The 13,914-nt window shown below is 48.3% G+C and overlaps 1 protein-coding gene across 1 annotated transcript; it reads left to right on the forward strand.

Moving 5' to 3' along the window:
- Positions 1-15: 15 nt before the first annotated feature.
- On the forward strand, positions 16-13,662 carry NCSTN (nicastrin; the record flags this gene model as incomplete). The annotated part of the gene is made up of 17 exons (XM_080360898.1): positions 16-124; positions 367-471; positions 2,221-2,344; positions 2,822-2,940; positions 3,933-4,078; positions 4,259-4,409; positions 4,833-4,942; positions 5,771-5,923; positions 7,294-7,398; positions 7,570-7,647; positions 7,796-7,965; positions 9,179-9,281; positions 9,560-9,655; positions 10,159-10,246; positions 10,384-10,535; positions 11,283-11,495; positions 12,969-13,662. The coding sequence occupies 17 exons, from the start codon at positions 16-18 to the stop codon at positions 13,089-13,091; spliced, it is 2,145 nt and encodes a 714-aa protein (XP_080217024.1). The 3' UTR covers positions 13,092-13,662.
- Between the last annotated feature and the right edge of the window lie 252 nt (positions 13,663-13,914).

A 13,914-nucleotide genomic window follows, 5' to 3' on the forward strand; every position in this document is an offset into this window, starting at 1 on the left:
GGAAAGGCCGGGAAGATGGCGGCGGGGAGAGCGGGGGGCGGGCGGGGGATGGAGGCCGCTGCTGGGAGCTGCTGGGCCCCGTTCTCGGCCTGGTGGGGGCTGGTGCTCGCCGTGCTTGCAGCGGGTGAGGCTGGCTGGGAGGAGGGCGGGACGGGGCAGGGCAGGCCTGGCCTCCTCCGGGCTGGGGCGGAGGTGGGGAGGGCCCTGCCTGGCCCCCTTGACATGGCGGCGCTGGGAGCCCTCGGTGTCCCCCTCCGAGCTGTGGAGGGGCTCGCTTTTCCCCACCCTGAGCCGGGGAGAGCCTTTTGAGGCGCGGGGAGCCCCTAGTTTGGCTCCCTCTGAGGCGGGGCTGCGTCTTCTCCTCAGGCTCCTGCCAGGGGAACTCGGTGGAGAGGAAGATCTACATCCCCTTGAACAAAACTGCACCGTGCGTTCGCCTTCTGAATGCCACCCACCAGATTGGCTGCCAGTGTGAGTACAGCCGCGGGGCGCCAGAGCTCTGCCCTGCGGTGGCTGTGCCCTGGGCTGGAAGATGTGCCGGGGAGGGTCAGGTTGGACATGGGGAAAAGGTTCTTCACCCAGAGGTGCTGGACACTGAACAGGCTCCCCGGGGAGGTGTCACGACCCCAAGCCTGACAGTGTTCAAGAAGAGACTGGACAACGTCCTCAGACACACGGGGTGACCCGTGGGGTTGTCTTGTGCAGGGACAGCAGTTGGACTCGATGATCCGTGTGGGTCCCTTCCAACTCAGGACATTCTGTGGTTCTAGAACCCTGTTCAAGCAGGATTCTGGGCTGACGTTAGTGTAGAAAGGGCTTCCTGTGCGTCAGTGTTTTACACACAACTGAGTTTTGCTTTCCCTCAGCCACTCCCTGCAGCAGAGGTTGGCAGCTGCCACAACAGGGCAGCACAGCTGTGCTTGGGCTGGCAGATATCTGAGGGTACGAGGTTCTCTGACACCTCTGCCACCCTTTGCTGTGAGCCCAGTGCCTGGGCAGGCAGCTGTATGCCATCCTACTCCCCTGACACAGGCAGTGGCCATTAATTACAACAGTTACTAATTGTAGGGATTGACAAGGTGCTTGTCTTTATCAGGAGCTTCTTCTGAAAGCACTTTGCTTTCATTCAGACAGGGCAAAATGATGAGCAGTGGACCTGCTTTGTTTCTTGTCCCCCTTTGCTGCCGTGATCTGTTTGCCCTTTATCTCCCGCCGTGCTCTTCTGTGGCTTGTGCTGAGCTGTCTTTGAGCTCCATGTTCCTGAATTTGTGATCTTTACTCGTTGAAGAAGGGCAGCACTAACCTGGGTCTGTGACTGTGATCGCTGAGGCTGGTCCTGGCTCCTCCGAGTTCTTTTCTATTTTGGGCTGCAGTTTCCTCCTGTCCGTTCTTATTCTGCTCAGTCACAGGAGGCCCGTAGTTATCTGAAGATCCTTAAGTGCTCTGATGAGCTTAAACAAAAGATGCTTTCAAAGCATGAGTGCTTACTTCTTCATGTATGCCCTTCAGCGTCTTTTTCCTCTACCAAAAGCCACTGTTTTCTGTCCTGCTTTGGCTAAATGGTATCACTTCACCAGATTGCTTCCTCTAGACCTTTAATCCTGTGAGTTGTTCTTCCATAAAGCCCTTAGGAACATATTGCACTGCCCTTAAAGCCAGTGAGGGGCTGGAGCACAAGTCTGATGGGAGCGGCTGAGGGACCTGGGAGGTTCAGCTAGAGAACAGGAGCTGAGGGGAGACCTTCTGATCTCTGAACTGCCTGAAAGGAGCTTGGAGCCAGGGGGGGTTGGGCTCTGCTCCCCAGGAACGAGCGCCAGGAGCAGAGGAAACGGCCTCAAGTTGCGCCAGGGGAGGTTGAGGTTGGATCTTGGGAATCGTTTCTTCCCCAAAGGGCTGTGGGGCATTGGAACAGGCTGTCCAGGGCAGTGCTGGAGTCACCATCCCTGGAGGGGTTGAACAGATGTAGAGATGAGGTTCTCAGGGACATGTTTAGTGCTAGATTTAGGTTATGGTTGGACTCGATGAGCTTGAGGGGCTTTTCCAACCAAAATGATTCTGTGTTTCTATGATGTGGCACTTATGGACATGGTTTGGTTGGACTTGATGTTCTTCAAGGTCTATTCCTGCCTAAATGGTTCTACGATTCTATTCTGGGGTGGTTTGGGGGTGTGAAGGAAGTAGAGCGCTGTGACACACAAAGGGCATGCTCTCTCTCTGCAGCCTCCATCAGCGGAGACACGGGAGTGATCCACGTGGTTGAAGAGGAGGAAGACCTGAAGTGGGTGCTTGCTGATGGCCCACACCCACCCTACATGATACTGCTGGATGGGAACCTCTTCAACAGGTCGATCACCATCAGCTTTTATCTTCCCAGGGTGACATGAGCCCCCAAGACCACTCTGGGTCCTTAATCTGGTGGTAAAAATGTCATTTTTCAAATGACAGATGGCAGAATCAGACCTGACTGCACTAAACTATATTGAGGTTGAAACGTGTGTTTTAGTGCCTGAATTTATTTCTTCTTAAATGGGCTGTTTTGCAGTTAGAAGGGCTCTGGTCTGTGTGAATTCTCTTGCCGTGTTCATCACCAGCAGTTACTAAAGTTCATTAAATAACGTGATTAATATTGGTCATGTCTCTTCCTGGGCAGAGCGGGAAAGAAGTGGTTGAAGTTTTCTCCTTGTTGCTGTGGGCGTAATCTTATGTAGAAGATAGTGAAAAAGGGATAAGTTGGCTATTTTGATCAAAATTATCATCATGTGCTCAACTGTAAGAGCTTGTGAATGAATTCAAAATTTCACTCCTGTTTTCTGTGTTCCAGGAGGGTGATGATGCAGCTGAAGGGAACCTCCCGGGTGTCAGGCCTAGCTGTGACCATGGCCAAACCCAACCCTCCCCAGGGCTTCTCTCCTGGTTTGAAGTGCCCCAATGATGGGTTTGGTAAGGAAGCGTTCGGTCTTGATCCTCATTGGGAGGAAGAAAAATGGTGCCTTGACATTGGATGGTCAGCTGCTGAAGCTGCAGCTCCACTTTAACGTCAAAACGATGTTTCAGATAACAGGCTCAATATCTTCTTTCAAAGTCATTGGTCTGAGCTGGAATCTCGTCAGTTCTCAACAAGAGCTGGGAGGGATGTTTGTGAAAGACTGGTAGATAAGCTGACTAAAACAGCGTGAAGTCACGGAAGTGTTAAGCCTGACCAAGAGTGGTTGTAACTTCCTTTTCTTTAACGCATGAAGCATGTACTTTGTCCACACATGATGGTAAAAGCATCTCGTGTTTGCGTAGATTGAGCAGCGAGTGTGTTAACCTCCCCTCTGGGCCAGTCACTGCTTTTTAAAATTCCATCCCGCCTCCTTGATTCCCCGCTGTGGTTTCAGGGTTTCAGGCTTTCGTCTCACTGGTTTTTCATGCAGCAAATTTACTGTATTGCACTTGGAGGGGAGAAATCGCGACACCTTCAGTAGTTTGCACAGAGCTTTCTGCTGTGTGTACGCTCCTGCCATGAGTTTGACGCGCTGGCTTTTGTCACGTCCCTGCCTTCATGCTGTTTGCACAGTATCTAGGTGTTAAAACAATGGGCACATTATGGATGCTTTAGGGCTACTTCCAGCACATGATGAGCTCACAAAATGCAGGTTTGTATGTTCCTCCTTTAGAAGTATAATGTTCCTTTGCGTGCCTCCTCCACTCTCTCAGCACGTCATAACTGCTTGCTGAGCACTCTTGCCAGCGTCCCACCAGCGTCCTTCTCCTCGCTCTCGCTGCCGCTCTGCCCCATGCAGTGACCAGCTCCATCCCTCCAAGCTTTTGTCAGCTGGTTCCTGAGCTCGTCATGGTGCTCATGCTCTATTTTTTCAGCAGGCCCTACCTTTCCTGCTGTTTGTTCTTCTCTTCCAGGCTCTGATTCACCTGTTTCTTTCTGTTGCCAGGTGTCTATTCCAAAGATTACGGCCCTGAGTTTGCACACTGCAACAGGACTGTGTGGAACCCTGTGGGCAATGGGCTGTCATATGAGGATTTTGACTTCCCTATTTTTCTCCTTGAAGACGCCAATGAGACTCAAGTTATTAAGCAGGTACTGAGCTTCCTCAGCAAGCAGAAGGGGAACTCCTGCCACTGTTCAGGAAAGGGGGTGGAAGTTTTGTTTTCTCTCAGCTTAGATATTGAAATCTACAGTAAAACTGTCAAATTTTAGATGCAGTACACAATGTTTTTACAGGAATACTGTTTTGCCCTGATTTTTGTTTCCATACAGTGTTACCAAGATCATAATGTCCCTCGCGGTGGATCAGGCCCCGAGTACCCTCTCTGTGCCATGCAGCTTTTTTCCCATATGCACGCCGTCACCAGCACCGTCACCTGCATGAGGCGCAGCTCCCTCCAAAGCACCTTCAGCATTAATCCAGGTGAGCACATTCCTTCTTTCCTTGACATTATGCCTGGTCGTAAAAATCCCAGTGCAATACAGTTGTGCAAAAGAAAGAAAATTTTAGAGTTTCCCTAAAGGCTTGCTTGTCAACTGAGCCTTTTCAAAATACGTTTGTTTTCAGTTTGGAAAATAATGTATAAAAAAGATGAGACCTAATACCTGCTATGTAAATCATCAAGAATGGCTCTGAGCTTACTGCTCTGTTAGGCTGTGTATGCATGAAATTAAATCCTGAGGAATGTTTTACCAGTGGCTTTCCTGGGGCCAGGACTTCATCCCCACTGAGCACAAATCTTCTCTTGTGATAGAGCCACTGATGAGCTACAGCTGACCAGAAAGCACATTTCTGACTTGTCACTGCTGTAGGCTCAACTCAAACCGTGTTTTTTCTGCTTCCTAGAGGTTGTGTGTGATCCTCTGCTTGATTACAATGTCTGGAGCACCTTGCAACCTATCAATTCCTCTGGAAAAGTTGATCCTGAGAAGGAAGTTATTATTGTCGCTACGCGAGTAGGTACCTCTTAATCTTGCTTTTAGAGTGTGGACTGGAAGGATTCTGGAAAGACAGAGACTTAGTCTTATGGGAATATACTCCTTGTGTATTTTGATTTCTTCCTGTGTTTCAAACCTTCTTTTAGATCCGACTGGCTATTGTGGTTCTGCAAGTATGAGCCTTTCAGCTGGTAGTTTTACATATATTTATCTATTGTTTCAATATAAAACATCTGCATTTTGTTTCTTGCTATCTTATGCGAGACGTTTTTCAGCATCTTCTTCACTTATGGAACCAGACAAGTGGAAGTAGTTGGTGTGTCTGTTATGTTTTCCTAAGATATTTCACATCCTCAAAATGTGCTACAGAGAAGCAGACCATGCAGTTGGCTCATCTGTATTTTTCAGGAGAGGGAGACTGAATCACTTGGAGATTTTGTTGTGTGTCAAGCACTGAGTCAGTGTGAGGGCCGGGAAGAAGTTTGCTTCCCCATCTAGCAGTCTGTTTTACAGGCACTTTACACCTTCCAAAGGTGCCAGTTCAAAACTCCATTTTGCTGCTGTCTCGGAGGCCAGTGCTGAACAGTGCTGCCAGCGTTAAAATTACGGCGCGCTCACGAATCTCTATTTTGGGTCAGGGCTGAGGGTGGCGGGGGCAGAGCTCTGAGGCCTCAGGACTGCCGCAGCAATGCAGTTGGTATTTTTGGTTACGGTAGACGGGGTGTTTTGTTTTTTCCCATAGCAGTAGGATGCGTGGGATAGGAGGAAGGCGATGGATTTGCTTTCCTGGTACAGTGTTCCTCTCTCCGTGTGCACATTTCTTACACCTCCTGTCCATGCTTACAGATCGACAGCCATTCCTTCTTCTGGAACATTGCACCCGGGGCAGAGAGCGCTGTCTCTTCCTTCGTCACCCACTTGGCTGCTGCCGAAGCCCTTCATAAAGTGTCAGATGTTCATTTGCTACAAAGGAATATCATGTTCACCTTCTTCCAAGGGGTAAGAGGAGCAGCGTCATGCCCCATTTGGCTTATTCTAAGATAACAAATCAACCCTTGGCTCCCTGCAAATGAGCTTTTTCCCTACTCTTTGTGCAGAGTCATTTGTTTGCATTCTCATACCATGATTTTCTCTGCTCCCCCAGCAAGAATGGGATCTTAAATGCACTGGGATAACAACAGCAGATGGAGCTTCCACTGGGGCAACTAATTTTCTGCCCCACAATTCATTCTGGATGAATGACACAAACTTTGCTTTCCCTCCCCTCTCCTCCCAGTGTGCCTGGCTGTTTGTTTGTTCTCTGTTTCAGTTCAGGATGAACTGCAGTGGCCAGGCTTTAAATTCTGAGATGAAGCCCAAAGAAGGCTAGATTAAAAATATATGTGTTGACAGCAGCAAAATGTAGCTCATTTTCTGAGAACCCAGCACTGGAGCCAGCAGCTGTGGAAATGCAGAACAAGCTTGTAGAGGAGGGACTGATGGCCAACAGCTGATGTTCCCCTCAAGGCATCTGCACTGATGGGTATTTTTTTTGTGCAGCTTTGTGAAATTGGCTCCCATTCTGTGGCCCTGCAATTCCCTTCATTCGCTCTGCCCAGCACATCCATCCCTAGCCAGAATTTCCTTGGGGGAGGGAGACGTAGAGCACGATGAAGCAAACATTCTCTGTCGTGCTCCCTGGATGGAGGAGGAATGATAAGACTTGTCTGTAACTTCGTTGCGGCGATGGCTGGTGGCTGGCTGACCTCACTGCTCGTCTCTCACCGGAATTCTCTTCTTAGGGGCGCCGGCCCCTCCCCAGGCAATGCTCAGCTTCTTGTAGCTCCCTTGACATACTCATTTCTGCCGCCTTGCCTACCCCCCTTTTTTTCAAGGGAAACAGATACCCCTCTTTTCAGTAAAGCTTCATATTTTTATTTCCTGGAATGGAGAATTGTCCTTTTTCCCTGACTTGCTGTCCTCCTTCCCCAAAACCAAGAGGACGACATATGCCAGAGCAGAGGCTGTGTGAATGTCTTTGCTGTTGTTCACTCGCAGTGCCTTGCCAGATACCAGTGCTCACTTCAGTCTGACTTTGCCTTTGTGCCTTTCTTAGTCGTGGAGCTTAATAGCTGTCCCGTTTTTTTGCTGTTTGCCTTAATTTTTGTCCTTTGCTCTGTCCCTGCCTGCAACACCTTTGTCTTTGGCACCAGGGACAACGTAATATTTGCTTTTGGTGCGTGCCAGGCTACACAAACCTTCAGAAATACTTGGTGCAGTAGTTGGCCCTCAAGCTTTTGGTTTTGTTCCGCCTCAGCCTTTCAAATATTGCTTTTGTGCCAGACAGCAATCTTATGTGATTCATGTGTGATTTTTTTTTTCTGTCGCAGGAAACCTTTGATTACATTGGCAGCTCCCGAATGGTGTATGATATGGAAAACGACAAGTTTCCTCTCCGCTTGGACAACATTCATTCCTTTGTGGAGTTGAATCAGGTGTGGGTTAAGTTAGAGGACTTTTCATTCCCTGCTTCTCTGATAATTTGGCTGTGGTTTTCCCAGCCAGCCTTTCGCTGGTTTTGACTTTTCCCTGGACTGAACTTCCCTGCTTTGCAAGGCTCAGTGATTTCCAGTCGTGTGTTTATGGTGGGGATTTTTTTCTTGCAGGTGGCTCTAAGGAATGGCTCAATTTTATGGATGCATACAGACCCTGTCTCTCGAATGAATGAATCTGTTAAAATGCAGGTAATAGAAAGCAATATGTAGTCAGTCACCTAGCCAAAATACTGTGGGATCTTCAGCACGCTGCAGATGATCAGGATGTTAACCTTTCCAGAGAAATTATAGATCCAAAAGAATAGTGGGACGGTGCCTTTTTCTCTTTTTTTTTCAGGTTAACAACTTGCTAGATATTCTGAGTAGGAGCAGCATGGGAGCAAATGTGAGTGTGCAGGAGGTTGGATATTCGCAGCCTCTCCCCCCATCTTCCTTCCAGCGCTTCCTTCGGGCCCGGCACATCCCTGGAGTGGTCCTGACTGACCACCAGGCAGCTTTCCAGAACAGGTATGTCTCCGGGCCGTGCACGCACAGCCTGGCCCCTGTTCTGAAGGCGGCGGAGCCAGCAGAGGGCACCTGAGCTCCTGCAGTGCCTGTGCCCGGGGTGTACTGGCTAACATACATGTAGAGCAGCAGTTCGGGGGAGCAGAGGAGGAAACATGTGCCATGTAATTGAACAAGCGCAACATAATTATTCTGACAACCGAAAGAAATCCAGTTTTGTACAGAAAATGTTCCCCACAGCTGGCTGGAAGCCAGAGGTGAGCAAATGGCAACTGAGCGTGCCTAAGCCTCATCTGTTCTTCCAGAAGCTAGCTGCCTCTTTTTTTTTTTTTTTTTTTTTTTTATTATAGCTTACTATTTGGGATGGCAGAAGGCCCCAGGCATTGGAAAGGGCACTTTCATTCACCTCACATGACCCTACTACAATGTGTTCCTTGGGGATCCCCTGCTCCTCATCAACTTTGGAAGTGACATGGGGCAGAGGACAGACATGTGCCTCTCCTCTTTCCCCCAGACTCTTCCGATTGTCTCTTTCCCTTTATCTTCAACCCTTCTCTGCTGTTTCTGAGAATCTCTGTAGCAATCAAAGGGAAGTAAATTCCCTTTAACCTCTAAATCTGCACTACTCTAAAGGGATAAGAAGAGCTGGGGTGGAGGAAAACATGCCTCACCGCTGTGTGACCCATCTTTAGACTGGAAGGATGAGTCCTTGTTTGGCTGGGAACGTCAGACTACGCCGTGGGCATTCCGCCCAGTTCCCCATTCAGTTGCATGTGCCGCAGATGCCTTGGTGTAAATCTTTTGTAGACTTGTAGTTGGAATTCCTCGCTGCCTTCAAGATGAGGCATTAATAAAATCCACTCACATGACTTGCATTCAAAGCTCTCGTCCCAGGAGACCTTCTGCATGGGTTGTCCTTGCCTCAGTTTCTCTGCCCATTTAATAGATTGGGCTGTTGCCCACCTGAAAGCTAATCACAGCTTGGAAATTGCTTGGAGATCCTCAGATGGGAGAAGCTGCGGAAGGGCCAAGTTAATTATAAAGCCTCATTAACTGGTTTAAGGAGTGTGTGGCAGGGCAGCGCTTTGGCAGGGCTGTGTCTCTGCTCTCAGGAGACTGCTCCCACTGTTTGCTTTAGGCAGACTCTGAATTGAATTCCATGCCCTGTGGTTTCTTTCTGCCCCTCCCCAACCTCTGTTTGCCTCTTTCTTTTCAGATACTACCAGAGCATGTATGACACTCCAGAGAACATCCAGATGCAATACCCCGAGGGGCTCAGCCCAGAGGAGACTTTGGAGTATGTCACAGACACAGCCAAGGTTCCTCCTTTGCATTTTTCTTAAGCTACTGCATCTGGGTTGGATGGGGCTTTGGGTGGGGGCAGATAACAAGCAGGGTGATGGGGAGAGGGCCAAAGCTGTTTCCAAAAAGGGCAGGGGGAAGCCAGGAGTGCTTTGTACAGTGACAAAGGCAATAGGCACTCACACGCTAGCCCGATGTAAGTGTTTTGATGGATGGGTAGATTCTGGCTTGCTCTTCTTGCTTATTTTGCTGAATCTGCCTATCTTGATTAACACAGAGTGTTTTTCCTTTGCAGTCTCTGGCAGAAGTTGCCACAGTGGTCGCCCGTGCTCTCTACCAACTTGCAGGGGGAGCCAACAACACCTCTGCTATTCAGGCAGATCCAAAAACGGTACAGGCAGATGGAATTGAGTCCCTGGCATCTCTGATGAGCCCTCACGAACCCCCCTTCTGTCTCTGTTTATATGTGTTTACACAGCATGCTGTCCTGTCTGTCTCCATGAGGGCTTTGCCTCTCCCCTTCTTTTCTCCACCACAGCTGAATCAAAAACCTTTCACCCTTCCCTGGCTCCTTGCTTCTCTGTCGCTGGATGGACATTAAATTTCATGAGCCCTCTACAAAACAGACCTGTATCTTCATTCCATAAAGCAAAAGAGGAAGCTGAGGTGAAATGGCAATGTGTGCCACAGGGATCAGCTAAGGAGTCAGTGGAACTGAAATCAAACCGAATTTTCACAGCTTGGTCCTGAATTATATTCAGTTGTGACATATGGTCTCTCTTTTGCTGTGCTCTTGGCCCCTGTCATGTGTCAGATGAACGATCTTAAGAGGTATAGCTGTTAAGATGCTATTTTCTCTCCTCTTTGTATAAACCAATTTCTGTCTCTTTCCAGGTCTCTCGAATGCTGTATGGGTTTCTGATTAAAATGAACAATTCCTGGTTTCAGTCCATCATTAAACCAGACTTAAAAGGAATTCTGGGTAAGGGCAACATAGGCAAGAAGAACACAGGGATGGGTTTGACCCCATATGTTACCTGGCAGCTTTCTGAAGCGCCACACTAACATTGTCTGGTTCTGGCCATCTCACCGCCAATCCCATTTCTCTGACTGTTCCAGGTGACGTTCCCCAACACTATGTTGCCGTTTCCAGCCCTGTGAACACCACCTACCTTGTGCAGTACGTCCTAGCCAACCTCACAGGCACTGTTGTGAACCTCACCAAGGAAGAGTGTCTGAACCCTGAAAAAACACCCAACAGTGAGAAGGAAGTAAGTATCAGTCAGAGTGGGGTGACGGGCATCTGCTGTCCAATTTGCTGTTTTCTGCTTTTGAGGAAAGCTGGTTAGGAATTCCTCATAATAACACATGGGACAGCTGGGAAACTCCTCCTACAAGGAGGCATCTTAATGCCCACGGGCTCCCCAGTTTAAGAACGACAAGGAATTACTGGAGGGAGTCCAGCAGTGGGCTACGAAGATGATTAGGGGCCTAGAGCACCTTTCTTCTGAGGAGAGACCGAGAGAGCTGGTTCTGTTCAGCCTGGAGAAGAGAAGCTGGGAGGGGATTTCATCAGCATTTATAAGTATCTCTGGGGTGGGTGTCAAGAGGATGGGACCAGACTCTTTTCAGTGGTGCCCAACAATAGGATGAGAGGCAATAGGCAGAGACTGAAGCATAAGAGGTTCCATCTGAATATGAGAAGAAACTTCTTTACCTTGAGGGTGCCAGAGCCCTGGAACAGGCTGCCCAGAGAGGTTGTGGAGTCTCCTCAGGAGACATTCAAACCTGCCTGGACACCTTCCTGTACCTGCTTTAGCAGGTAGGTTGGACTAGATGATCTCCAGAGGTCCCCTCCAACCCCAACCATTCTATGAAAAGGATCCCTTTACAGTGAGAACACTTTGTAAAGTCTCTATTTCTCTCTGGGGACATGGGGAAGGTTCCAGAACAAGGAGGTAGTCTGGTTGTTTGCTAGTGACCGTTTGCTGTCTCTCACTCTCATGTGTTCTTTGCAGATGTATGAATATTCCTGGGTGCAGGGTTCCCTGGACCCTAACTCAACATCACGAGTCCCCTACTGTGTTCGGTCAACCGTTCACCTAAGCAAAGCACTCTCTCCTGCCTTCGAGCTGAGACAGTGGGGATCTACAGAGTACTCCACATGGACAGAGAGTCGGTGGAAAGAGATCCGTGCCCGAATATTTCTGGTAGCCAGCAAGGAGCTAGAGGTGAGTTTGTACATGTCTGGAAGAGAAAACCAGAGAAAAAGACAAAAGTGAATGGGTGAAATCCATAGGGCTTTGAATAACGCCTCCTAACAGCTGAAGAAACAATTCAGAGTTTGTTACAGAATCTTGTACCATCATCCTGTGTGAGCTCCTCAGTTAAGAACAGCCAGGCTTTGATCCTTGAGAAAGAGGTAACCAAGAATGCACAGCTGGTGATAACCCTACCACCTCCAGCCATTTGTGGGTTAATAAACTGGTCACTGGGCCTGAGACAGTGCAGCATAATTGCTGAACTCTGTGAATAAAAGAAGTGACAGGAGTCTTAACTCCTTCCCCAAGCACAGGAAGGCAAGGCAGTGAATCTGGCTGTTCAGGTGTTTTACATGATGTGCAAGCCAGGTCTTCCTGGAGTTCAAATCTGCCCTCAACAGCCCAGAAATAACTTTTGCACAAACCTTCACCAACAAAAGCTGCTGTTGGTTCAGCGTCTCAGATTCTGAGCAGCCCTGAGCTGGGTGCCGGCAGAATAAGGTTTAAGCATACCGTTACTTTGGGACTCTCTGCCTCTCTTGGTGTCCTCTGGTTGGCTGTTAATCATGTCACACCTTGTCAGGACAGACTCCAGAACTTCATCATCATTTGCTAGCAATAAGTCACCTAAAAATTGTAGAAACCCAGGCAATTGTTGCATTTCTCAGGTGATTATTTGAAATATGAGCAATTTATTTGTGTGGCACTGTGACTTGCCTGTGCCTGTCGGCCTGTTACAGCTCAGTAGATCTGGTGCCCTGGAGGGGCACAGTTTGAGCCCAGCCATCCCTGAAGTGTTGACCCCATAGAAGACGTACCGTGAGAGTCGTAGCAGTGTGTTTCTGGCCACTGTATGGGGACTGCCCTGAGATATTCGGGGGAGAGTGGGAATGGGAGTCCTACCCCACAGGGAGAAGGGTTGTCAGAGAGGAATCTAATGGACTGGTTTGGCATTTAGGCTGCAGGAAAGGTGCTGAGCAGGAGGTGATCTCAGTTATGCAGAGGCTGTTGGCAGGTGTTGATTCTGCCAGTAACTGTGGTGCTTGAAGGTGTTTACAGTTCCTTGACGGAGGAGATGACGGTTCATGCAGGAGTAGCCAGAGTGTCACATTGAGTGTTCACTAAAAATCTTTGCAAACTGTGTCAACCACTCTGAAATGCACTATGTCCTTTATCTGTGATACTTTTTTACCTTTTCTCTTAAACATTTGTTTGTGTGCACTGTTGATAACTTCAATGAAAGCTGACCTGATCCTGTCTGGTAGTTGCTTTTGTCTGAGACCGTAAGGTCCTCAGATTATCTTTGTATTTTAATGCACATAGTGGTCAGTAACAAGCTGGTCTCTGTAGCTTCTGACAGAGACTACCAATTCAATGCAGATTCTGTAAGGTGCTGCAGATTTGTGTGTGTAACAATGCTGAGTGTTTCTCATCCCTTCCTAGATAATCACTTTGGTTGTGGGCATTGCCATTCTGATCATCTCTCTCCTCGCCACATATTTTATCAACGCCAAAGCGGATGTGCTTTTTAGCACCCCACGGGACCCTGGGGCTGTGGCTTACTGAAGATGCTCTCGGGGCTTGAGAAGTCTTAGCCCTTGGATTCCAATTGTCAAATATAAAACTACACTGGAATGCCCCTCTCTCTGGATAGGGATGCAAATGGTTCTCACCAGAGCTTCTGTGCTTGGGTTCTGGAGACTGAGCCCCAAAACTTAAGAGACTTGCCCAGAAAACAGTGCCGACCAAGCCCGAAAGAAACTATGACTGAGAAGTTCCCAAAGCCTTTCTTTTTAATTTGTCCTTAATTTCGAGCAACTTGAGAGGATTGGTCCTGAATGCCACCGAGACAACAATGGGATGGATTTGTTCCCTAAAGGAAGGTGGAGTGGAAAGGGGAAAGGTATTTTCTCTGGGATGAATGTGGACTAGCGGAATTACGTGATGTTTGGCAGCACAAGTTGCCTGTTAATGTCCGACAGTTGCTGTGAATCTGTGTTTACTACAATGCAGGGAGGGCAAGGTATGTTTAACAGATGATTAGATGTAAAATGTCCTTTTTTTTAAATGGTGCAATATTTTCTGGGTTTTGTATATATATAAATAGTTCCATTTAATTAAAAAATCTCCACTTACAAATTAACCCATTGCCTATTTTGTCTTAGTTGCTGCCAAAAGAACCAAAACCGCTGGGTGTTGCAATGTATTTTGGTCTCGGGAGAAATGGCGTTTGTCTGATTTGGTTTTTGGCTCTCTGTGAACTTTGAATTCTTTCTGCAACTGGACAAGAGACTTTGTGCTCTGAGGGATGACAGGGAATTAACTCGCTGGTTTTCAGACTGTAGTCTCTCCAAGGCAGGATGGCTGATCACTCCTGATTCTTGGTTGA

This window comes from Nesoenas mayeri, assembly GCF_963082525.1.
Source record: "Nesoenas mayeri genome assembly, chromosome: 30".
NCBI classification, from domain to species: domain Eukaryota; kingdom Metazoa; phylum Chordata; class Aves; order Columbiformes; family Columbidae; genus Nesoenas; species Nesoenas mayeri.